The sequence below is a fragment of the Chanodichthys erythropterus genome, chromosome 7 (genome assembly GCF_024489055.1).
Source record: "Chanodichthys erythropterus isolate Z2021 chromosome 7, ASM2448905v1, whole genome shotgun sequence".
In the NCBI taxonomy this organism is placed as follows: Eukaryota; Metazoa; Chordata; class Actinopteri; order Cypriniformes; family Xenocyprididae; genus Chanodichthys; species Chanodichthys erythropterus.
In genome coordinates this window covers 33,167,506-33,194,747 of record NC_090227.1, presented here as the reverse complement: position 1 = coordinate 33,194,747, position 27,242 = coordinate 33,167,506, and the positions used below count along the sequence as shown (strand labels likewise).

Here is a 27,242-nt window from a genome sequence, read left to right as displayed (position 1 = left end):
TCTTTTGGATTTAGATTAAACTGAATTGAATGTCTGAATTCTTAAAGTAGCCTGCTGTAAACATGAACATTAAGTGAATAAAAAATGTTTTTTAACAAAAGACAAAAGATGCCTCCATTCTTTCCCCCATATTTATTACATCCATTCTTTAAATATTTTTGTTGAACACGCTGTAACAGTTTTAATGAACAAAATGCAAAATTAGCAGTTAAAAAAAAAAAAAAAATGATAATGCTTTCAGTAGATTCAACAAGGAAACTAAAATCCAATGGTCACAGCATTGTTGCACCATTCGGAGCTTTTGACAAACACATACCAGACCATTCCGATTTATACTCCAACGCAATGATTATTGCTTTAAAAACATAACAAAAAGAAACAAACAACAACAAAAATATGCCTGATAATATTGATCTTCCGTGTACATGTTCCTTAAATCTACAGAAGTAAAAATATCTGAGATACAAAACACCACATTGCAATCAATTTAGATACACACTTTTTTTTTTTTTTTTTTAATCGAGGATAAATCCCACTTCCAGAAATGGGTTAAATGTACTGAATCCACAAAAAATAATCACTTTTTGGAGGATGGGGAAGAACATACAATATAGAGAGGGATACAATACATAGCATTAATATGCGCATTACACTGTATGGAGGTTGTCCATTTCTAATTACAATCCTCAGGATGATCATTCATTCATTCATTCCGATGCAAAAATAGGATATAGTCTGAAGAACAAACAATACAGCCAAAACCCATTTGATGAAAAGAAAGCATTCACTTGCTCCTGGCGTTAAAAAAAAACATCCACCTGAGATTGGGCAGGCAATCAGCCCATCAGACCACACTCCCCCCTCTAAATGACACTAAAAAAGCGGTTGTGTTGTTCCTTCTCGACAACGGAGATTTCAATTGTGCATCTAAACAGTTTGCTTTAAGATCTACCCATATTTAAAGTGGAACTCCACACCAGTTTCAAAAAGTACAAATTGTATTACGACAGAAACACCACAACCACTTTGCGAACTTCAAATCACAAAGGGTCATCTACAGTTTCAATTTTAACACATTGAACACTGTAAACTAGCCCTTTATGAAAAGAGTTCAAAATCCAACAAGTCGGGTTTTTATTTTCTTCCTCTAATATTCAGGTACGTTTTCGGAACAAAAGGACTATGACTATCAATTTAGCTTTACATGCTCAGACATACACAAAGCAGTTCAAACAATTTCATTTACAGAGAAAAAGTCAAGACAGGCTCGGTGGGAGATGAGGCACAATGTTAATAGCATCTTCCTTGTAAAAGACCAAAAGCTAAGGGTAAAATATATTAAAAACACCACTGACGATCTTCCAGCGCAGATAACGAGAAGTTAATGTAACAGAAAGCTAAAAATGCCCGAGTTAGCCTGAACCACACACTGCAGAAGCCTGAAGGGAGGTGGACATGACAGCCATGGGTGGTTACGCTGCCAGGCAGCAAAGCAACGAACAGTAATTCGAGGTGAACAAACCCTCTACTGAAGTTAAAACGCTCTAGTCATCTCCGACAGTGGTCAAATGTAGGCTTTTCCATCCAAGACAACGGTCGAGGGAAGCTGCTCTAGTGTCCCTGGCAGAGAAAACCAGACACTCTCAGTATGTTAGCAGTCTAGGGGAGTTCAAAACATCAGCTGATCTGATATGGTACCGTTAGGGCAAAGAAACAGTTCAAATTTTGCACACTATTTACAGATCTGTACAGACATGGACACACTGTGCTTGAGGAAACATCACATCTACTTACTACGGAAACGTCGGCAACAAATCTGTAGAGTAGAAAGCAATAGAGAAAGCTTCAAATCAAAAAGCAATTAAAAATTGATCGAGTTGCTATGCTAAAAACAATTCAGGGACTTAATAGATCAAATCAAAAAGGGAATGTTCTTACACTGTGGATATTAAAAGTGACAGAGATCTAACTGTTGTTTCTTCTTTGGCTAATGATTTGGCAATCAGGCGACAAAACAATTCTGCAGTTAAGACTTTAAGATACTGAACAAGGTAAAAGAACTTCACATCTTTCTACTTTGCACAAAATAAAAGGACGCAAACAGAACTGACATCCAGTGGGAAAAAGAAACAGCGATGGGTGGATGGCTTTTCTCTCCAGTCTGGGTTACAACTCGCTTTGAAATCCAGATTGCACGTCGTCGTTCCCTCCCCCGCCGTCCTTTCTCTCTGAGACTTGCAATTAAAACGTTCCTCAGTGGACAGGAGACAATTATCAAGTAAATTAGGTGTATTTTAGTGCAAATGTTCAAAACTAATGCGCTCATGAACAACAAAACAATAACGGAATCAACGTAAGCGGGTGTACGGTATTGAAATGGGAGGTAATCTGTGCTGTTGACTTGGTATGAAATGGGTTTATGAATCGTTATGTGTGTACGTGAGCCTGTTCATGTGCCATGAGAACATTTTCACAGCACTAGATCCACACTGTGCTAGCTTGTGCTTGTAACCTTACATAAATGCATACAAAACACACTCGTCGTTGAATTTACGCAGCAAAAGTTTGTCCTCTTTTGACTTTGTTCTCATCCTCTGCGCATCGGAAAGCAAATGAAGTCGAATGCATGTGCGTTTTTGTTAAAGTGTTTAGCGTGCAGGGGAGAAATCGGTTCAGTGTTTGCCCTTTGGTGCGTCTGGTATGGAAATTTAGAAGGTTGGGCAAAAAAAGGAATACACAAATATGTGGAACTGAATCACTGTGCATCCACAAGTACTATAACGATGCTGACGTTGATGCATGTCTGGGTTAAAGCTTTGGGGGCAGAGCCGGGTTTGCATGGTTATCTGGGATAATTAGCAGGCTGAGGGCAGCCTCCATGCTATTATTGAGGAAACCGAATTGAGGCCTCCATTATGATGTGAAGGGGGGACGAGTTCAACTCCAGAGAAACTCCCAGCATGTCTTGCTTTAGCTTGTGTGATGGCAGCAGTGAGTGAAGGCACACTCTACTGGTCAGTTCAGAGGCTCTGCAGGGCTGGACGGGCACCGTGGGCATGGCGGCTTCCTCAGTGGGCACTTGGCTCGGCACGGGCCAGGCTGCTTGGACGAGGCGCTCCGTAGAGAGTCACAGAAGCTATGTGGTTATTCTGCATGACCTGTAACCACAACGACAGCACGGAGATGAGATCCAATTGTTAATTAAGTGCTTCGTTGTGTATGAGCTATGGATGTTATCTGCCAATATTATGCCAATATCTCTATAAGACAATTTTGGATATATAAAAGCTGCAGTCCGTAACTTTTTGTTGGTTAAAAATGATCCAAAATCATTTTTTGAGCAAGTACATAACCGGCTAGTGTTCAAAACTATCTCCTTATCTTAGCCCGATTCACAATGGTAAGCTTGTAATAATGTTTTCTAAAAAGAGCGGTACTGGTGGGTTTCCACTGGAAATTTGAGCATTACGTTACCTCTGTTTACATAAAGAAGGAGTACTATTTACTTGTTCAGATTACATTTTCTGGTAAAAAAAAACAACAACAACAACAACAAAAAAAAAACTTATTTTGGTCATATTTCCAAGACTACAATCTGTGATTCTGAAGTACAGTATCCGCACCGATGTGGTGACTGGCAGCAAACATTAGATTCATCAGCGCTGAGATAATTGCAATTGCAGGTTTCAGACAGAGATGGCGACAAAGAGGCAAAACTCACGGACTGCAGCTTTAAATAGGGCATGCTCAATTCCCTTATATTTTACACTTAAAATAACTTTGCAGCCATCAAATGCTCACTTAAAGTTAATCTTTAATAACACTAATAATTTACTAACACTGTTAACTGCAATCTTTAGTAAATGTATAAATGAATATCCATATTTTCATTATTTACATTATAATGTTGTGATGCCTAAATTCACTTGTGGTTTTTTTTTTTTTTTTTTGGTCAAAATAATTTTAATAGTGACTTTTTATTGGTTACTGGCCATAACATGAAAATAATTATCAGCTTAAAATGATAGTTCACCCAAACATCGTTTACTCACCCTCAAGTTATTCCAAACCTGTATGAATTTCTTTCTTCTGCTGAACGCAAAAGAAGATATTTTGAACAATATGGATAACCAAACAGTTGACGGGCCCCACTGACCTTCATAGTATGGTAAAAAAAAAAAGAAATAGTATGAAGGTCAATGGGGTCAATCAACCAACATTCTTCAAAATATTATCTTTTGTGTTCAGCAGAAGAAAGAAATTCATTCAGGTTTGGAACAACTTGAGGCTGAGGAAATGATGACAGAATATTCATTATCCCTTTAACTGCATAATCCAAACTTTTAACATCAGAACATCCTAAGTATGATCAGTAAATGATACTTTCATTGGACTGTAAACATGAATACCAGATCTGCCATTTGTAGATATTTATTTATTTTTTTAAAATAATATCTTTATTTATTTGTATTTTTAAAAGAAACTTTTATACAGTCTAACTAAGTAAAACAAACAGTACACACAGATGGCCCAGTCACATACCTCAAATATCATTCTCTGCAGTCCAAAACAAAATGTGGAACCAAAAGGGTTGGTGTTGTTTGCAGAAGATGACCTGCAGAGCAGTGCACAATTAATCAATTAATCAGAGCATTATAAACAGAATATCATATGCAGGGGTGGCTGTGTGCATGTGAATTTAAGCATGTGTTTTCATTCAGGCGGTGTTGTTATTTTTAAATAAAACTATTAAAATATTTTTGGCATATTTCTATAGTCCACTTTAGACACTCTACTAACTAACTATAAGTAACTTTGCAGCTACATATCAACTAACTAGGTTAGTGTTAGTAGAATAAGTTGACATGTAGTTGCCAAGTTACCTAAGGTTAGTAGTATGGATGCGCCCATGTATCGGTATTGGCCAATAAAAGCTATTATTTTAACCATCAGCTGATTGTTTAAAAACAGCTGATGATCAGGGTCGATTATATCCTGTCCAAAGGGGGCAGAAAAACATTTCAGAATGCAACTCATACTGTGTGCGAAGAAAATGTCTCTTATTCAATTTAGGGCAATAACGCCTTTAAATAGCGATGTTAAAGCAAGTTCTATGTGACCCTAGGAATCAAGCCAGGGTTGCCAGGTCCATGATTTTTCCCTACACCAAACGTTATTTGTAGCACACCTCGCATCCATTAATCAAAAAAGTCTCAGTTTTCAAATTCTGTCCATTTTATGACAGAATTCTAACTATATATGGTGTTTTGACATTCTTAAATGTTATGTGACAGATCTCGGTAGTGCCTCAGTTCAAGCAGCACTTTCTTCCACTTTAATAGATCTTATGCGTCAGAGAAACAAGCGTGCCGCCATCTTTAAAATACTGCCTTTGAACTTCCATTTTATCTCTGTACATTTCTATGGCATCGCTGTCAAAGGTTAATTAGCCGGTGAATTGGATTTACTTGTAGAGTTAATGAAAGTTATCGTGAGCACTGTAATGTTTAAAGCAGATGTCTTGACAAATTTCAGTAGACCGGGAAGATTTTAAAATGAGCATTCATAAATACGTAAGATCGCTGTGGAAATACAAACTGGAAGACAAAAGACAACGAGCACAGCTCTGTGAAGGGGCGGGGCTACGTAAGGTCTATACAAGTTATAGCATTTAAAAGGTAAGCACGAACATTACAAGGTATGTTGAAAGATACAGTACAACTTACTGAATTGTATCAGGTCTCATGTAATTGCACGGAAAGACATCAATAAAACAGCTTGTGAACAATGTCATTTAACACTGCATTTAACTCAGGAAAGTTACAATGTTTACATGTCGTTAGTTAGCTATAAAAAAAACTCTAGAGAGGAGCTTATTTACTGTAAATTATATATGTATGTTGGAATAAATTAGTCATGAATATTGTATATAGTTGTATACAGTTTTTTTTTTTAGTGTAATTATTATATCTGAAAATAAATTGCAGTTGAATATATAATAGATTAGGCTCTTTTATTAATTTTATAATTTTAACCTCTAATTTTATAGTAATGTACCAAATGAGAGGGTTGCCAGTATAGTTTACTCACTCCGAGTAATAATTAATAAACAAATAAAGAAATAACACTGATTTGGGTTCTTGAAATGCAGTGTTAATTTCGTTGATGCATAATTTGTCATAATTTTCGTCAACGTCATTTTTTCACGGACGAAAACGAGACGATGACTAAACAAAAATGCCAACAATTTCGGGATGGTTTATAATTATTATTTTTTCCTGGTCATTATTGCTATTTTGTTTACACAAACTGCATTTAATTTAATTTCTATTTAATTCATAGTAAACTACTGTATCTTCTGTCACAGGAAGGAAAGACTAAGAACATTATCGGACACATTATTCAATATATTTTACAAGTATAAGGGTTATTATAGTTAACTAAACCTAAAACCCAAGAAATCTTCATTACTTGAAATAAACATTAACAAATAACAATAAATGTAAACTTATTTTATTTCATCTAGTTTCTAAGCTTTAGCTTAACCTGAGGTATTAAAATAACAAACAGAAATAAAAAATTATATACATTTAAAAGCAAAAACTAAAACACATAAACACACAAAAAATACTAAAACTTTTAACTCAAATTAAAATGAAAGCAGAAAAACTAAAAATTAAATCTAATAAAAATTTTAAACGAAAACTATAATAGTACCTCAATGAAAAGTGTGTCAATCCCTGAAAAGTACTGAATTTTGCTCTTTTGTGTCTTTTTGCACTTGAACGGTCAAAAACTGTCTGCTTTGGGGAGTACAGTTGGGTGAACAAACAGTTTGGGGAATATCAGATGTGCCTATATCAGACCTGTGTATTGTTAGAGAAATGCTTAATGCATTACAGTTTAACTAAATTAGATTTTAGTTGACTAAATCTACTGTAGATTTACATCTTATGGTATTTCATCGACTAAAACTAGACTAAAACTAAAACAATTTCGATGACTAAAATATGACTAAAACTAAATGGCATTTTAGTCAAAAGACTATGACTAAAACTAAATCAAAATTTGCTGTCAAAATTAACACTAGTTCTTGAAATGTGAAGCTTGTCACATTGCTTTTTTTTTAACTCTCCATGCTTATTTAGCCAAAATCTGTTTCTCACCTGTGTAGTACAACTGGTTTTTCCATGGGGTGTCCTAACAGCTCCTGAATCTGATCCCACTGAGTGAAAAGGTTGAAAACATAATTAGTACTCACTTAAAAATATCAAGTTATTTATCACATACAGTAGCGCATAACATCTAATGGATCTGTATTTCATGTGTAACATGAAGCAAGTGTAGGCTACACACTGTCTATGAACTCACTTTGCTGTAAGTGCTCAGAATGCAGTCCTCACTCTGAGTGTCTGTCCCATCTAAAACAAAATATGTTAAAGAATGAGACACAAACAAGAGAGACCACACAAACAGAACAAAGAATAATGATCTAGTCTAGAGAGTCTAATATAGACTGACCTTTTTTAATGATAAGAGGAATCTTGAAATCACACCGATGATATCTGAGATGGGATTGAGGGGCAATAAAGTGTGTAAATAAAGTGGTATGCGATACTGAAACCACACATTTCTAAACACTGAAGTGAAAATCAATAGTAATTCAATATGTCCAGACTGCAAACCCTCCAGAGTGACCTTTTCCAACAGCAGTGACTAATGCAATACAGCAAAGACATGAGACTCACATGTTGAAATTGTAATGACCAGGGTAGTTGGTGTGAAGGACAAATTTTTTGACCAGGTGGGTTGAAGAGTCAAACAGTATATCCTGAAAGATATACAGACAAATAATGCTCAAAGTTAAATGATGTTATGTAAATAGAACTAACAAAACCTACATTAACAGCATGTTATGGAGTAATTAAAAACATTAAAAATTTGGTAACTCTTTAGTTTAGGGTCCAATTCTCACTATTAACTAGTTGCTTATTAGCATGGATATTACTATGATATTGGCTGTTTATTAGTACTTATAAAGCACATATTAAAGGTGCCCTAGAATTAAAAATTGAATTTACCTCGGCATAGTTGAATAACAAGAGTTCAGTACATGGAAAAGACATACAGAAACAGAGTTTCAAACTCCATTGTTTCCTCCTTCTTATATAAATCTCATTTGTTTAAAAGACCTCAGAAGAACAGGCGAATCAACATAACACCAACTGTTACGTAACACTCGGGGTGTACGCCCCCAATATTTGCATATGCCAGCCCATGTTCCCAACATTATGAAAGGCATTAGACTAGGGCAGCCAGTAACGTGTGGATGTGCACAGCTGAATCATCAGACTAGGTAAGCAAGCAATGAAAATAGCGAAAAATGGCAGATGGAGCAATAATAACTGACATGATCCATGATTACATGATATTTTTAGTGATATTTGTAAATTGTCTTTATAAATGTTTTGTTAGCATGTTGCTAATGTACTGTTAAATGTGGTTAAAGTTACCATTGTTTATTACTGTATTCACAGAGACAAGAGAGCCGTTGCTATTTTCATTTTTAAACACTTGCAGTCTGTATAATTCATAAACACAACTTAATTCTTTGTAAATCTCTCCAATAGGGTGCTCCGTAGCTAAAGCTAACATTACACAATCAAACTCATTTAATCAAATATAAACACCTAAATAAACACTATACTCACATGATCCGAAGCATGCATGCAGCATACATAACAAACATCTTGTAAAGATCCATTTGAGGGTTATATTAGCTGTGTGAACTTTGTAAATGCACTGTATTATAGAGTTGCGAGCTCGATGGGCAGGGAGCATGAGATTTAAAGGGCCAGCAGCCCCTGAATCGGTGCATAGTTAATGATGCCTCAAAATAGGCAGTTAAAAAAATTTATTTAAAAAAAATCGATGGTGTATTTTGAGCTGAAACTTCACAGACACATTCAGGGGACACCTTAGACTTATATTACATCTTGTAAAAAAACGTTCGATGGCACTTTTAATGCCTTATTCTGCATGACCATATTCTACATCCCTTAATCCTTAAATCCTACCAAATACCTAAATTTAACAACTACCTTATTAACTATTAATAAGCAGTAATTAGGGGTTTAATGAGGCAAAGGTCATAGTTAATAGTTGGTTAATAGTAAGAACTTGACCCTAAACTAAAGTGTGACCAATAATTTAAGTAATAGAGTATTTTAAAGCTAATACTCACCACTCCCAGAATATAATAATTAAAGAAGTAGTCATTGCATTTGGACGGGACTTGCTTGTGAGGGGAGGGTGAATGGATCTTCATCTGAGACATACAAAAAAGGAAAAGATTTGTCAGGACAGAGTAAATGTGGAGAGGGAATGTTCTGGTTTATTTCTGAGAATGTACTGTGTGTTGTGTATAAAGAGGATTGGGTCATTACCTTGTCCTCTGACTTGTAGAAGACCTTATGCGGGGAGCCAAGAGCACTCAAAACATCCTGACAAGAATCTCCAAAGTAGATGTTTCTCTCAACAGCCCGCACTTTCGTATCAGCCAACACTCCCGGGCCACATCCTGAGAAAGTAAAATAACACATACAATGTGACAAAGCAGCATTCCAAACAGCATAACTGTTTACGAATTAAATTTACATTATCACTTGATCACTGGATATCACTTTTAAACTGGATTACAGAACCAAGATTCTACTTTGGACATTGGAAAATTTGGTTATGATAAAAATTTCATAAATAAACATACACTGCCATTTCAAATGTTTGGAGCCTGTAAAATTTTTTAAATCCCATCTCTCACCAAGGCTGCATTTATTTGATGAAAAATAGTTAAAATAGATCACAACCCTACAGTTTTGGGTCACGACCCTTCAGCTGAGAACCACTGGACTATTAATAGTAGCTCAAGTCACACAGTTCTGATTACCAGAAGAAAATGACCAAAGAATGGATAATAGAAGCTATATAAACATCTTTGTTAAGATCAATAAATCTATGATTATTCCAGCTCTGTGGTTTATGCTATAGTGATAAAATAAACCTATGTTGTTTACGTATGCTGGTTATGACTAACAATCAAACAATAATCAGCACAAATGTTTATCTCACAGGCACACATTACTTATACTGGAAATAACATGTCATGACATGCCTTTAAACACAGAAACATGCAAAAAAAAAAAAAAAAAAAAAAAAGGAACATATTTGTTGTTAATGGCATATTATGATTATGTAAAATACATAGAGTAGAGTTAAGAATGATCAAAGTATGGTATTCTACAAGATTGTAGTGGTTACAAAGTACAGGATGAGGGCGATGACAAGACCTGGTGATGAAACGTTTCCTTTGAGTCATCTAAAAAATATCAGTATACTGTGCATTTTAGGAGTTCATGAGAATGTGAAACTCTTATTAAAAGATATACAGGCTTACAATGAATTTAGTGATGTGCAAATTTAATAGAAACACTGCATAATGATTTCTGACATTAGTGAATGAATTTGGGCTGCTTGTAATACCTGCGGTGAGGAGACGAAGTTTGAGACCCGTCGGTCCCGCCCCATCCCTCAGCACCTCCACACTTTCTGCATACACATTACCAAGGAAACAGGCTAGAGGCATCACCGGAGCCCTGTGAAGAAATATATTAAGGAAATGCAACCCATGAGATTCTTAACAAATTCTTAAACTGAGCATTCAAAATTAGACACCCAAGGTTACAGACTAAATGCAGATTAATGCTCCCCTTGGGTCACAGCAAAATTATAAATGAACATAATAAGATGACTTTGAAGTTTACATTCTGTTAGTAAACACATCCATGCTCAAAAGTCTTATGCATATAATCATTCATTAGTGGTGGTGTTTTTACACATTTTTAGCCTCACACAAAGCCTCAATAATCCAAACAAATGCACAGATCTTACTTGGTTTCTTGAAGGTTGTTTCCAGAGTAAATGTACATCCGTTTGACAGTGGCCCCATGGGGAATCTGCAGGGAGGCCAAGCCATGGGCAAAGTTAGGCTGTCAAGGCAAAACAGCTAGGAGTAGAATGCAGTGTCTGTGCAGGTGTCTCCTCTGGTGAAAAGATGCTCACATCATCACAATAACGTATTTTGGATAAATTCATACATTGGGTCAGGGTTATTTGATCATTAACTGAAACTAAAACTATTAAAACATTTTCGTTAATGGAAATAAAGGCGAAATAATATGAAATATAAATATTACTTTAAAATCTTTTGAATTTAGTTTTTTAATGTAATATTTATATTTTATTTTGGCTTTATTTCAATTAACAAAATTTTTTTAATAGTTTTTAGTTTTTAGTAACCTCAGCCAAATGTATGAATTTATCCAAACTATGTTACTGTGATGATGTGAGAATCTAAGCACTAAACTAATTAAAAACTAATACTAATGCCAAAAGCACATAACAAAATGACTAAAAATTAACTAATTAAATTATAAAATAACCTAATTCAAAATATTAATAAAGTCTAAACAAACTATAATAGTATATAAATAATACTAACATAACACTGATATTGGTATAATTGGATTACATGCAACTATAATAGTGTTACTGTATCTTACTTAAAGTAACTTATTAATAATAAAGTAATATTTCACTAATTTATTTATATTATTATTATTTTACTTCATAAGTAATACTTACAATTTTATGTCTTATTATTTATTATTATTAGTTAAATTTTTAATCGTATACTTGAAATATGAAATTAAGCATACATCATTTATCATGTTTATTTTGTCATCATTTTCTATATCCAGCAAAGTGAACTATCAGATTGAAGGATAATTCTCATAAAACTGTATCCTGGTGCTGGGACTGCTAATTATTATTATTATTATTATTTTTATAGTTTATTTCGTTAGTAATGCAGTTGTGCTTTATTTTTTGCAACCATTCTATATACTTAGCTTTAAATGTCTTTTTTTACCAGTATAACACAATCAGATGTAACAATACAGAAGGCAGTGTGCTATTTCCTACATGTCTGTGCACAGAACAAATATTATGCAAAAGGGAGAGTAAACACGAAAAAATAAAATAAAATAAAAAATACCATGCTTATTCAGATATATATCAATATCATGCTTCTTGGGATATATACCATAGTATTCTTTGAAGTTCCATATAAATACCATGATAATATGGTATCATTCAGAACCATGGCATCACCATGCATTTAAAGTAACACCAAAGTACTTTTTTATTAGAGCATGAGCACAGGGAGGGAACATTGTCTCACCTCATATTTAGGAGCTTCACTCCAGGAGTCCAGCTGAAAGGAGAAGGAAAGCCCTCGGAAGTTCAGGTGGAAGAGTTGCTCGGCAGCATTGTAGACTGGACAGAGAGAACATAAATCCCCCAATAAAAACACACACACACACACACACACACACACACACACACACACACACACACACACACACACACACACACACACACACACACACACACACATATATAGCAACAAAGGTCTGACACAGACAATAAATCTCACCTCCTGGATGAGTAGCGCCAAAGGACTGATCAATCTGCTCAATAGTAGGTGCTATTGCCTGAGAGTTAAAATGTACTCCACTGTAATGAACAGAGGAATTGGTCATTTTATATTTCTGTGGCTGACAAAGTGGTTAGTGGTGGATGTCAGCATCTACAACATCTAGAAAAATAGTGAAACAAAAATTTAATCCACAATTATTGTGGCAAACTTACCAGTATTTCAGTTTCACTTTGCTCAAATCGTACACTTCAATTACCTGCAAAAACATTGGAGATATATTTGCAACGTAATGTAACGGGTGTAAGACATAAACCACACACACACACAGATGTTGTCTCTCACTTTCAATCTCTGATTGCAGGCGTCAAACAGCAGTTTAATTCCATCCTGAGTCAAGTTGAGAATGAGGTCGTGGCTGAGTGGCATCTGTTTGGTGAAGAGAAAGAGGTCAGATAAGGATACAAATAAACATTTACAGAAAATAATAGTAACAGCACATCCTTACTTGTTCGCTGTAGAGCACCTGGACATTTTTGATGATTCTGCAGTGTTTCTGTAATATGGAAATGGCCTGGGCCAATGGCATCCCTGGAAACAAATCCAGACAAACAAATAGATTGTCAGGTTTCAGTTCACATGATGATAAAAGAAGTGGAGTAAACAGCTGTGATAAAAATATCATAATTACAGGGTATAAACACATAAGGTATGTAAGAAAATAACTTGTCACTGTTTATAATAATTAATTATTTACACAGCTTTCTGGAATACTGTATTGTTATTGGTCAAGTGGCACTAAGTTTTTTTAAATGGTCAAAAAAAAAAAAAAAAAAGGGAAGATTAAAGGTCCACTCACACCAAAAACTATAACCATAAAGTCAGTCAAACAAAAATAGCTCCTCTTACTCTAAAAGAATATTGGATTCCACACCAAAACTATAACAATAATGACACAAAGGAACAGTACTTTCCAGCTGATGAAAGATAAAAAATATTGACAGGCAAATCAAAATAATTCTGATTTTAAAGTTGTGCCTATTGTGAAGAGTGAAAAAGCTTCTTGAATGAGAAAAACAAGTAGAATGGGACTTGACTGGATCGTTGGATCATTGTGGTTTGCTATAGAGTGCAACAGTCAGGTTTTGAAAGTAAAAACTCGATTCATTTTCTCCAAAGGGAAAATGATTTTTAACAATTACTTTTAAAACCTTAAAGACAGCCCTACTGTGAACTATGAAGTTATTAATCGATGGGATCTGCTTTTTTTGAAGCAGTCAGCCCACATTATTTCAACTTATTTTTAAAATAATCATGTTTAACAGTGGAATTGGTACTGAAAAACTACATTAACCATGATGTTGTACAGAAAATTCCACCAATCAGCAAGAAGAAACAAGCAAAACGTGCCAAAATAGCTCTTTATTTCCGCCCACTCCCATAAAGCACTGCAAATGATGTAATTGACAGACGATCTGTCTTAACCAATCATAACAAATCCGCCATTTTGTCCACAAAGCAGTCAGGCCCTTTCCCAAATGGCACACTTCATTTGCACTTTCGGTCTTGTGGAATTACTCCATGAGACCGTAGGGTGTCCATTTGTCATTTTAGCAATGCACACTCGATGCACACTTCTGCTGAGCCCACATGTCTGCGAGCTACGCAGAGGACTTCTACCCGGCAGTCAAAATGGCATTACGTCATGAAAGTGCGGACTCAGAGGAAGACCATGAGGTTTTACAGTGCCATTTGGGATAGGGCCATAGGGGAGTTAGTAAATTAATGTGGAGTTAAACTTGAAAAATGGTGTGTACTGACGTCTTTCCGCGGTTGAAACAACATTCCTTCTGATGTTCATTCATGTTTATTTGATGCTACACGAAGAGATGATCCATTCATGATCCGCTTTAACTGAGGCACTACAGCGATCTGTCACAGCACATTAAAGAGCCGCAAAATGGATTTTATCGTTTAAATATATTTTAAAAATTACAAAAATTGAGACTTTGTTTCATATCAAATGTAACCTTGTCAGTCTGTCGACTCGTTGTCAGTGTCTTCTTTGCTCCACCATGTAATTTTTAACTTACGTAGCACATACGTAGCAACAGTAACTAAAGGGGGCAGGTCTTTGCAAATGGTCAATTGACCCTTCACAAAGACCCGCCCCCCTTAGTTACTGTTCCTTTGTCCGACAAGCCATGGTGATTTAGAGTGAAAAATACATCACAGAGCAAAGAGGATACTGACAACACATCGACAGACAAGACAGAGCAGGTTACTTATGATATTAAACAAAGCCCCAGCTTTCAAATTGTGTAATTTTTTAAGAAATTCAAACAATAGAAACCGTTTTATGGCTCTTTAATGTGTCATGACAGATTGCTGTAGTGCCTCAGCTCAAGCAGCTCGAGAACCGATCATCTCTTCCTACTAGTTAATTATAGCATCAAATAAACATGAATGAACATGAGAAGGAATGTTGTCTCAAATGCGGAAAGAAGTAAATAAACACACTATTTTTCAAATTCAAGTCCACCGAGGTTAATCTTCTAACTCCTGACTGCTTTGTTGGACAAAATGGTGGATTCGGCGTTATGATTGGTCAGATCGCTTGTCAATCAAACTCCCAGCGAAGGGTCAATTGAGTCGGTCTCCATAAGCTCTCAAAATACTTAAATATTTGTGTGTATGTATATATGTAATATGCTTAAACATATTTTGCAATAAATGTAAAATATTTTTTGTTTATATATATATATATATATATATGTGTGTGTATGTGTGTGTATATATATAACCTTGCCTGGGTTCGAGACCAACTCGGAGCAAGGTTAGGATTGGAGGCGGAGCAATGGAAAGAGGGGTGGGTTTGTTTGGGTTGATTTCAAATTTCAAATTTCAACAATGTCCAACAGCGTTTTTGAAATATGGCTTACCCCACCTTTAAGTCTTGTGCCTTTGTATTTTTGTCCGATTTTCAAATATTTTTTGCCTCATATCCATATAAAAATAAGAATGTCCATATTGATTTCATGGTGACGATAACTTACAAGATAATTTAAAAATACAAATAATAACAATACAACATAATATATAACATATAATAAACTCGTATTTATATTTAATGTGCATGCATTTATTTTTTGGTATGTAAGTTAGAAGGAAAACTAGATAATGTTCTGTTGGATAATGTCAGTATCACAAAATAAATCCATTCAGTGAGATGCAGTCCTTTGAGATAACGACTCTCCTAATAACCGGTTAAACATACCGTTTCTTTTAATATCCTGTACCAGTCAGTGAAAAATCTAAAAGGGACAAATAATTAATTCAGTGCAACAGAGACCTTTTTCAGGTCAAGTGAAACTCAGATGCGAACGTGTCAAAAAGCATGTAACGCAATTGTGAAATCCAGATGGCAACAGACTATAATGTCAAATAAAATAGCTTATTTTCAAATAGTCTGCAAACATCCTGTCGAGCACAATTCAACCCTTGCCCAACATGCAATGGTTACTAAAGATTCTGAACTTGATTTCAACACTCACCTAATGCGAATTCCCATTGTTCATTTCCCAAAGATCGCTCAGGAACGACCTCCAGATCCAGCATTGGCGGGGAGAAATTGGGGATATCAACGAGGATCTCTGACTGTGCCAGATCTGAATCTTCTCTCTCGAAAAATCTTGAATAATCCACCGTTAAATCACCAAATAAGTCCAAATATTACGAAGTAGTATGTTTAAAAAGCTCCCACAGACTTTAAACACAGTTTGAGTGACACAGGACACCCTGACGTCAGATATGTCAAAACACAAGTGATGCAATCAAGCTATCAACGCATTCCACTGTCACCATGCTTATAAATAACACTATACAAAGAGTAACAGGTACACACTTACAAACACACCAACAAAAGGATCAATATGACAAAGCTTAAATAAATTAGACAAGTAAACTGTATGTCAGTCACAGCGAGCTGATGTCCAGGACCAATCGGTTACAGGTTGCAGCCGTTTTATCAACTACTTTAAACGTGAATTAATCCAAGACGTTATTTATCTTATAACTCACATACATGGGAATAAAGTATTTTTAAAAAAATGCTGTCTGTTGTGAGAAAAAGAAAAGAAAAAACACTTTCACCTGACCTTTGACTTACTCCTGAATCACATAAAACGCGTAAGCTACTATTTATTACAGCGAACGAAGAACATTTCATGTCCAAACAGTTAAATTAATCTATTTATGACCGCTCTATACGAGTCAAGACACACACATCAGACTATCAGTGACTCGCACGAGCCTCGCCTGACGTTGTTTTCTTTCTTTCCGATGATTCAACAGCAAGCAAACAGATCACCACTTATGACCATCATCTGTTCATAATAACACGGATTTCTCCGCGTTCGGCCGTTTCGGTTGTTGGAAGCGCCGGACTGTTACATGCAGCTTTATTTTCCGGTGTCTTTGACGTTAAAGATTTGCTTAAGATGATAAAGAAAGAGCCCCTCCGTGCCAAAAGCAACTTCCATCCAAAACACCATGATCAGCTGATAATTCAACTTCCGATACGAACGAGATAGCACTTCCTGGCGGCAATCTTCAAAATAAAAGTCAGAGTGTGAGCGACGTTGACGTTTTATGTTGATGAATTACTAGTCAGATTTTGTGTACCACGCCAAAATGAAAATAATTATGAGAGGTATACTGTTGTAATGTTGAACACAGTTGGATATATTTATCCTCCTGACGCATCCAAGCTTTATAATGGCGTGAGCGGGATTAACAAGTAAGTTATGAGCTGAAGAAAGTGCTTCCGTCCACATCCATCCGTCATAAACGTGTACTCCACAAGGCTCCGAATGTAGCGATGCGTTTGTGTAAAAAATTTCCATATTTAACAAGTTATGAAGTAAAATATATAGCTTCCGCCAGACCGCTTTCCGTATTCAAATTACGAAAAAACGGAACTAGCCTCGCGCAGGGTTGCCAGGTTTTCACCTCAAAACCCGCCCAATTGCTCCTCAAAACTAGCCCAAAGGCATTTCTGGGGGTTCCCACCAGGGGCGTAGCACCAAATTTTGGGCCCTGGGTACAAACCATCTTGCTGGGCCCCCGTACCAAATACCATAGTGATACCAATGGGAGGGGTATTGCATTTTTATCATAATAACACTTAAAGGTGCCCAAGAATGCTTTTTTACAAGATGTAATATAAGTCTAAGGTGTCTCCTGAATGTGTCTGTTAAGTTTCAGCTCAAAATACCCCATAGATTTTTTTAAATTAATTTTTTTAACTGCCTATTTTGGGGCATCATTAACTATACACTGATTTTTTCAGCGCGCCGCCCCTTTAAATCGCGTGCTCCCTGCCACACGAGCTCTCCACTATATTACAGCACATTTACAAAGTTCACACAGCTAATATAACCCTCAAATGGATCTTTACAAGATGTTCATCATGCATGCTGTGTGCATACATCGAATCATGTGAGTAAAGTATTTATTTTGATGTTTACATTTGATTCTCTGAGTTTGAGGCTATGCTTTGTGGCTAACGGCTAATGCTACACTGTTGGAGAGATTTATAAAGAATGAAGTTGTGTTTATGCATTATACAGACTGCAAGTGTTTAATAATGAAAATAGCGACGGCTCTTGTCTCCGTGAATTCAGTAAGAAACGATGGTAACTTTAACCACATTTAACAGTACATTAGCAACATGCTAACGAAACATTTAGAAAGACAATTTACAAATATCACTAAAAATATCATCCTATCATGGATCATGTCAGTTATTATTGCTCTATCTGCCATTTTTCGCTGTTGTTCTTGCTTGCTTACCTTGTCTGTGCACAGATCCAGACGTCAATACTGCCTTTCCTTGTCTAACGCTCGAACATGGGCTGGCATATATGGAAATATTGGGGGCGTACATATTAATGATCCCGACTGTTACGTAACAGTCGGTGTTATGTTGAGATCCGTGTGTTTTCCGGAAGTCTTTTAAACAAATGAGATTTACATAAGAAAGAGGAAGCAATGGGGTTTGAAACTCAATGTATGTCTTTTCCATGTAGGCTACTGAACTCTTGTTATTCAACTATGCCAAGGTAAATTCAATTTTTGATTCTAGGGCACCTTTAAAATGTAAACAAAATAAGCCACACTCTGATTAATATATTTTTTGTCTGAAACTGAAATATATGGCTTTAAATGGTTGCTAAAATATCCTTTATTGTCACAATACCTTTTTTTAAAGTGTAGGCTAAGTACAAGTTAATTGCTGATTATTTGTCTGTTTAAAATAAATGCAGACTATAGAATCACAGGGTACACTAACCGCCAAACTAAACATTCAGTCTTTGAATTACGTTTTAAAATAAGTCATTTTCAATCATTAAGATGTGCATTAAACTGAGAACAATCCTGTACTTAATGTAAGAGCGTGCGCGAGCTAATTTGCATAACAATGCAGTAAAATAGGCGCTAACGATCTGTGTTTTCGCGGGTGTTAGATTTTGACAATGGAGGGAAATATGCAGTGTTTTCATGTAAACTTCTGACTCTGGGGAGAACTGCAGCAGAAGAGGAGACAAGCTGCTCAGCTGCCTGGAGTGGCTGTGTGTTGAGCTCCCAGCTCCGCCTCCGTCTGCTTCTCACTCCGTTATTTACTCAGAAATATTGTTTGCTCGCCATGTAGGGTGTGATACTATAAAGTATTGGTATATTATTCAAATAGAGTACGAACATAAATGTATGCTATTCTACCTGGAGTAGATATTTATGTTAAAACAATGTCAATGCTCTGATGCATTTGGAGCTCACCTTTCTTTTCAAAAACTGAGTGAGCAACTGCTTGCCCTCATTTGCCTTTCTCTCTTTAATCTTCTTTTCTTTTCGTTTTTGAGCCCCTGATTTTCCTTTCTTAAGGAAAGACATGACTCTTCCCCTGTCTTCCTAGTTCATATCACGGCTAACTCTAGCTCCTGTCTCATTAACTGATTCACCGCAGGTCCGCAGCAGAAGCACCTGACTTGCGGGTCGTACCATTTACATTGATTCGAGAGGGGTGGTGGGGCCCTGCACAGCATGAAAATGATTTTTTTTTATACCAAACCAGTGTCTAACTACAAGTTTAGTTTTGCACAAGAGCTTTTTTATTTGTACATAAATGCTATACAAATGTTAGTGTATGTATATGCATGTATAGAAAACTGACTTCTAAGGGGGCCCCCCCTGCCTCGGGCCCTGGGTACTCGGTACCCTTTACCCCCCCAGTCCGACGCCCCTGGTTCCCACGGTAAAAATTGCGTTCCGGGGGGTAAAATTCACGTTTTGGGCTGGGTTCCCCTGGTAAAATTTGCATTCCAGGGACTAAATATCAAGTTATTTTGGGTCGCTTCAACCCTTGGAAATGAAAAACAACCCGCGGCAACAGTGCTGGAAGTTTGATTGACAAGCGATCTAACCAGTCATAACGCCGAATCCACCATTTTGTCCGTCAAAGCAGTCAGGAGTTATGCCACGTTCCAGGCAACCCCCGTTTTTTCCAACCTTCTACCTGTGAAAGTGCACTGGAACAGCAGTCAAACCCGTGACTTCCCTCTAGATCGATGTACTCCCAGTTAGGGGTTCTGACGTCACATAGCTCACGAAACAACAATGGCAGCCCCTACGGATGCAGTGTTTATGCAAGTTCACGGTAAAATAACGTAAAATAAAAGGTATAACAGCTTCTCTTGCCTTATACGCCGTTTTCCTCCTCTGTTTCCCTCAAATAAGCAAGGAGTAAGCACCTTTGGCGATAGAAATAATTGTTAATGAGCATAAGCCCGGAACGGTTCCTGGAACGCTACAAAGTCGTGAGTTGTGATTTAAAGTTGTGGTTTACGGGCTCAAAAACCTGCCTGGAATGCAGCATTAGAAGATTAATTAACCTTGGTGGACTTGAACTTGACAAATAGTGCGTGTTTACGTCTTCCGCGTTTGAAACAAAATTCCTTCTGATGTTCATCCAGGTTTATTTGATGCTATCAATTAACTAGTAAGAAGAGATGATCGGTTCACAAGCTACTTGAGCTGAGGCACTACAGCAATCTGTCACGACACATTAAAGAGCCTTTTGTTTGATATCATAAGTAACCAAAGACTAGAATAACACAAGACGTGTCACTCGTATTGTTTTGAATGGGAGAAAGTGTACACGCAATATGGCGGAATAAGTCTCGCCTTCTAAAGCCAAGAGCCAATCGCAGACTGGTAAAGTCATCGCGTCACTTCAGCGTCGAAACAGTCAGACGCGCGCCTCCGAAGAGACGCACATTTAGGACTGCGCATGCGCATTAGCTTGATTCAGCATGAAAAAAATACAGTTTTTTTTGTCATGATTCGAGCGTTTAGAAACTAAATTTATGAGTCGGTTGTTGTTAGATTTCATTGGTGATTTCAAATATGAAATTTAATCTTAAGGTTGACGAACAGTTTTGGAGAATCTGATGTTTCCCCATTCAAAGAGATAGGAACTGCATGATGCCCAGGATGCCCGAGAGGCGTTTCAAAGATGGCCGCCGAGTGAAATGACTTGTCTTAAAGGGACTTTGAAGTAACCTGCTCTCTCTGGGAAAACCGCGGACTTGGCAACACTGGCATCACATCAGTTAAGCTTTTTCCGTAAGTTGAATAGGGAAGGCGTAGGATGTAGTGTAAGCTTTCTGAACTGCGAGAGTTTTACACTTTCTTCATAAGTAGCATACGGAAGGCGGTCTGGCGGAAGCTAGATATTTTACTACATAACTTGTTAAATTTGTTGTGTTTTTTTCTTTTTTTTTCTTAACCCCCCGGAGCTGTGTGGAATATGTTTATGATGGATGAATGTGGATGGAGGCACGTTCTTCAGCTCATACTTGTTGATCCCGCTCACTGCCATTATAAAGCTTGGATGCGTCAGGATATTTATTAATAGAATATCTCAGATCGTGTTCATTAGAAAAAAGAAAATGGCTTGAGGGTGAGTAAAGCTTGGGCTAATTTTCATTAGAAAGTGAACTAATCCTTTAACTGACATATCAGAAAATAATCAAAAGACCATATTTTCCACCACAATTCTCTATACATAAATGAATTAATGAAAAAAATAATAAAATACAGTGTCTGTCACCGAGAAAGATAAGGAGTTGGTGTTATGGGCAGGGGCAAATATGTTTGTTGTAGATTGAGAATGCTGATATTAGCCACTAGATGGCGTCATTTATTAAAGGCCTCTACAGTGGCTGGCGAGTGCTTGCATAACAGGCCTACAAGTGATGATAACACAGAGAGACCGTGTGGTAAATGCTGAGATTAAGCAGACTGTCTGTGTTCTGTAATTTAATCTCAAAAGCATGACTTAAAATCTTCAAATTATATGTTCACCTGCTGTCTGAATATTTTGCTCTCATTTAATTTACATATGTGTTTTCTGTGAGTAGCCTGCTCAGTTTAGTTTTATAAAACGTATTTGTGTCCTGCATGAATCCTTGTAATAAAAAAATAAAAAAAGAAAAGCAAAAATATTTGTTGGGCATATGCATGCAAACAGAATAATAAAACATAGATTATCCCTTACAAAAATTAACCATGGTTTTATTATAGCCTAGTAAATGTGTAGTAAACTTGTTTTTTACTTAAAATACCATGGATAAACTATGGTTAGTATAGCAAAACCATAGTTAATTTAATATATTAACCATGTTTTTTTTAATTTGTAGATAATTTTCAGTAGGCATAATAGAATAGGATAAAATAGAATAGAATAACAGCAGCATGCAGAAGCTGAAGAGTTCTTATTTTGAGTCAATGATTTGAAAAATGTAATATATAATCAATATTTGAATGAATTGGAATGAAGTTCCAGATGAACCTCCTTGTGTAATGTAACAAACTATTGTTTGTTTATTTTAAGGAACATGCTTTTATGTCTCTATAAGCAAACCCATTTAACCCCATATTGTCCCTGGGCCTTTTCCCATAATTAAGTAGCTTTAGATTTAAAAAAAAAAAAAAACCTAGTAAACAACAACTGTCCTATTAGAATGAAAGATACATTTTCAGAAAGCTCTTCTCAATAGTATGCAATTTATTCATTTGACATAAATTGATTGAAAAGACAGAACGAGACACTTTGAATGATTTGCAAAGCTCTGTGAATAATTTGACTTTCTCTGCACCAATAGCCCAGATCAAAACTCCAATTACATTGTTTGTGGAAACATTGTTGGCCCTGATTTTATTTATTGTGTTTGGTAACAAACCTTGCCAGTCTGTTTCACAGGGGTTTTTGTTTGTTTTTATCCTTCAGATGGGAACATGATGAATAAAACAAAGAGTAAGGAATTTTAACACATGTTGCTAACGGTTAAAAATAACAGAAAAATCTGTGTCTACTTATACAAACAATCTAAAACCACATTTCTCTCCTTGTTTTGAGTTCAGAAGACAGATTCACTGATGAAAAAATCATGTTGAATGAAAAGAACTAGAATAAAAAGTTAATTGTTTTAATAATGATGCAAGATATAGTAATATAAAAAACAAAGGCAATTCATATCTACTGAAACAGGCCATGCTTTTTGTGTTATAAAGCACAGTAAAACAATATGGAAAAGTTAGACATGCTCAAAGAAAATGGCAACACATCTGTTAGATAAAGCAAGCAAAAGAATCTATTATCAGAGTGGCGTGCTGTCGGTGTGTCTGGATTTTTAGTCTAAAACTTTATGAATCACCATCTTTAGAGGGATAGTACAAACTCAGGAAAAACTTTTAAGTTTATCCACAAAAACCTCCAAACGCGTAATGTAATCACAGGCCAGCTGTGTGCACTTGTAAAGTTGTTATAATCCCTCTCGGTCCTATAAACAGGAAAATACATAATATAAAGCATCATGCGTGCATCCACAAATAATACAGTTTCTCCTAACGTCCAGCCAAGTTTTCCTTTTTTGGATATCGCTGCTCTTTTATCTATTGTTAGCAAACTGATGAAATTTTTATGCAATACAATAAAGAAGCTATATAATATATAATATAAAAATGGTTTTGTACTAGCAGCTGTGGTTGCCAGAATTTAACCATATAAAAAAATTCAGTGACATTAGATGTCATTTTCATGTCATTAAATTGTAATACTAACATCTCAACAAACCTAAAATCTTTTTAGAGTGTTATTGTGTACCGCATAATGTCTTGAGATGTTCAGAGCCACACAAAACACGATAATAAAATAATATAATACAGATAAAATACAAAACCAATGCACTGAGAAGAACTTTTAAATAAAATCTAAATTAATTCGATGATTTGTGCAGGGAATAGCAATACCATTTTCCTCATGAATATTAGTTTATTCACATTTTTACCCAAGGCCATTCTTTTTGTTTACACTTTATTTCGGTGGTCCTCTTTAGACATTCTACAAAATATAAGCAACTTTGCATGTCAATAAACTCTCATTAGAATATTAGCAGAATACCATATAGCCTATGCTTAATATCTGCTAACACTTTATTTCGATGGTCCCCCAACAGACATTCTACTAACTTTGCAAGTCAATTTATGTACAGTCTAATCTCTAAAGTTAATTTGTCATTCCATACAATCTGGCATCCAAAGGATAAGTTTAATTAAGGCTATAAAAAAGGCTAGGTCTTTTAAGGCTAGCTGGGACTCGCTCTTTATGTATACAGATGTGACGCAATGACGCGAAGACAAACTACTACATGCTTGAATTTCCCGCGAAAACCCACCAGCACCACCCGAATTATTAAACATTAGGCTATTACAAGCTTATACCGTTGTGAATCGGGCTAAGGTAAGGAGATAGTTTTGAACACTGGCCGGTTATGTACTTGCTCAAAAAATGATTTTGGATATTTTTTAACCAAAAAAAAAGAAAAAGAAAAAAAGTCACGGACAGCAGCTTTAACTTATTCTACCCGAACCTTAACACATACTCTAACAAGATTTGACATATAGTTATATCTAAAGTGGAATAAACTATAATCTTCTTATTTTTCGTTACAAAAATATGAATAATTTCTAGTATTGTCCTTTTAAATATACATGTTCTATTTTTACTGAAACAATATTTGATGTATCGTCTTCTACTATATTTTATATATGGTAAATAAAGTTTTGCAATTAAAATTGCAAATAGCACAGTGCAGAATTCAACAAAATAAACATGCAGTGTGAATGTCATTTGTTGTCCACAATCTGAAAGTTATTTCGGTAATACTTTACAATAAGGTCTTTTTGTTAACATAATGCATTAGTTAACATGAAATAACAATGAGCAATATATCTTTTTAAATCAAATATTCATATTCATGTTAGTTCACACAGTGCATTAACTAATGTTAACATATACAACGTTTGATTTAAAAAAAAAACCGTTTTAGTAAATGTTGAGATTGACATTTATTAATAAATGCTGTTGAATATGATGTTCGTTGTTAGTTCGTGTTAACTACAAATGAAACCTTATTGTGAAGTGTTACCGTCATTCTCTTTTACATAGCCTGCTTTGTTTTCTTTTCAAGCAATCCAAAGCAACTCCCTAAAAGAGCTTTGTCATGTTTGCTTGTTCTCTCTGTGCGAGCAACTTTCAGCGTTAAGGGTGGACGTGATATTTCAAACATCAGATCAGTGCGTTTATGTATTGGGTGCCCGGAAATTTTTCCAAATAAACACAGCTTGATTCAACTTGGGTGGGCAGACTTATCAACAGACTAATTCTATAAACAAATGAAGGAATAACCGAGCACACCATTGGCTGGTAGGCAGGGGACACGCGGAGAGAGAGAGAGAGAGACTCGAGGCTTTCGGCAATGAAAATTTAATTAATGTGGGTGGGCTGAGGGAACACAACGAGTGTTTATCATAGACAATTTATTTTCCAGCGCTAAGTCAACATAAAACAGCAAAACGGACAACAATTATTTAACATTTAGACTCATGAAGCGGACACACCGGTGGCGATCTCCCCAGACTGAAACTGTTCTCCGAAGGCATGAGTTTATACCACAGCCCAGTGCCACAGCCCGGCGTGGCTGCATCGGCTCTCAGTCTGTCGAATTCCTCCCTAATCTATGTTTACGGTGGCGAAGTTGGAGGCATTATTCCCGCTTTGGGATTCGCGTCCAGCCGGCAAGAGCCTCCGCAGAAACCTCCCTACAGCTACATCGCGCTCATCGCCATGGCAATCAAGAACGCGCCGGACAAGCGCGCGACGCTGAGCGGGATCTATCAGTTCATAATGGACCGCTTCCCCTATTACCATGACAACAAGCAGGGCTGGCAGAACTCAATCCGCCACAACCTCTCGCTGAACGACTGCTTCATTAAAGTGCCCAGAGAAAAAGGCCGACCAGGGAAGGGCAGCTACTGGACGCTGGACACCAAATGTCTGGACATGTTCGAGAACGGAAACTACCGGCGACGGAAGAGAAAGTGCAGGACTCAGGAGACTGGTGAGACTAAACTCGGTCACAAGAGAACACGAACGACGACTTCCAAACTTCATCACAGTACCCATGTGGAGAAAGAGTCGCAGCTTAACGACAAACAGCAAGACGAAAAACTTCCTGAAACAGATACGAACGTCCACGAGAACTTTAACGGCACCCAACCACAAAATAGTGAGGCTAATGTGGCCACACACGCCTCCGAGTCCACGAGAGACTGGTGTTTGGCACCCTCGACCGCAGTGGGCGCTAACCCGAGATGCCCGACGCCTGAACAGACAAGCACAGTGTCTCCAAACGCTCTAATTCACACAAACACACCGCATTTAAGCGCGCAAGAGACGCTGGAACCTGTGAAGAATGACACCGGACGCGCGCAAAACGGAGACGCCAAATACAAAGCAATAAACGAGCAGACGCACCCTCGAAAAAACACTGACAAATCGAAGGAGTTTAGCATTGACAGTATTCTGTCGAAAAAGGAGAACCAGTTCCAACGGAGGTGCGGCGTTGCTGGGGGAGCACCGGTTGAGTGTGTGGAGTCGCGCGGTTACGCGCTCACGTCCTCGCTGATCGCACACGCGCACCCACAGCTGTACCCGCGCGGATTCCCGCTCTGCTCCTACCTGTCTCTCACCTGTCCTGACAAAATGCTGAACTTCAGAGAGAAAACAGGCGAGAAATTATTCTTTTGACGACTCTTTGGCTTCACGAATCACAAACTGTACCTATAGCAAATCAATTCAGCAAACTAGTTTTACGTCTAAAAAGATTCGGTGAATTCAGTATCAGTAACATTCTTATTTTCTCTTTATTTTTATTAGTTGCAATCAAAACGTTTTTAAACATATATCGAAAATTCAGGATTGCTATTATTTCTTCTACTACTATTATTGTTGTTGTCGTTATGAGATTCAACATGGGTGGCCTGGCCAATCTACAGACATGCCTATACTGTACAGTACTAACAGTAGTTAATTCTATGATGTGTAAACAATGATCAAGAACGCACTCATTGCAAACCATCCACAACACAGATGTCTTTGTAAAATGTTATTGTTTATAATATAAGAACAAGAGTTCTATATGTTCCTCTCAGTGACAGAATTGCATTGTCCTGTTGTTCTTGTCCTCTCTAACTATAGATGCACACAAACTGAAACATGATTTACTGC

General features: G+C 36.6%; 2 protein-coding genes across 3 annotated transcripts; one reads left to right on the top strand and one right to left on the bottom strand.

The window, feature by feature from the left end:
- Positions 1–100: 100 nt before the first annotated feature.
- On the bottom strand, positions 101–17,120 carry phaf1 (phagosome assembly factor 1). Of its 2 annotated transcripts, none has more exons than XM_067390278.1 (16): positions 16,108–17,120; positions 13,062–13,144; positions 12,899–12,982; positions 12,769–12,812; positions 12,554–12,633; positions 12,299–12,393; positions 10,948–11,045; positions 10,540–10,652; positions 9,447–9,580; positions 9,245–9,328; positions 7,749–7,831; positions 7,522–7,565; positions 7,372–7,421; positions 7,167–7,225; positions 4,543–4,615; positions 101–3,158 (listed from the first exon to the last, which is right to left on the bottom strand). In XM_067390278.1, the coding sequence occupies exons 1-16, from the start codon at positions 16,169–16,171 to the stop codon at positions 3,069–3,071; spliced, it is 1,278 nt and encodes a 425-aa protein (XP_067246379.1). In that variant the 5' UTR covers positions 16,172–17,120; the 3' UTR covers positions 101–3,068. The 2 variants fall into 2 exon arrangements, with proteins under 2 accessions (XP_067246379.1, XP_067246380.1); XM_067390279.1 differs by having other exon boundaries at positions 10,948–11,012; positions 16,108–17,119.
- Positions 17,121–25,466: 8,346 nt separating this feature from the next.
- On the top strand, positions 25,467–27,242 carry foxl1 (forkhead box L1). Its single transcript, XM_067389261.1, has one exon. The coding sequence runs from the start codon at positions 25,614–25,616 to the stop codon at positions 26,760–26,762; it is 1,149 nt and encodes a 382-aa protein (XP_067245362.1). The 5' UTR covers positions 25,467–25,613; the 3' UTR covers positions 26,763–27,242.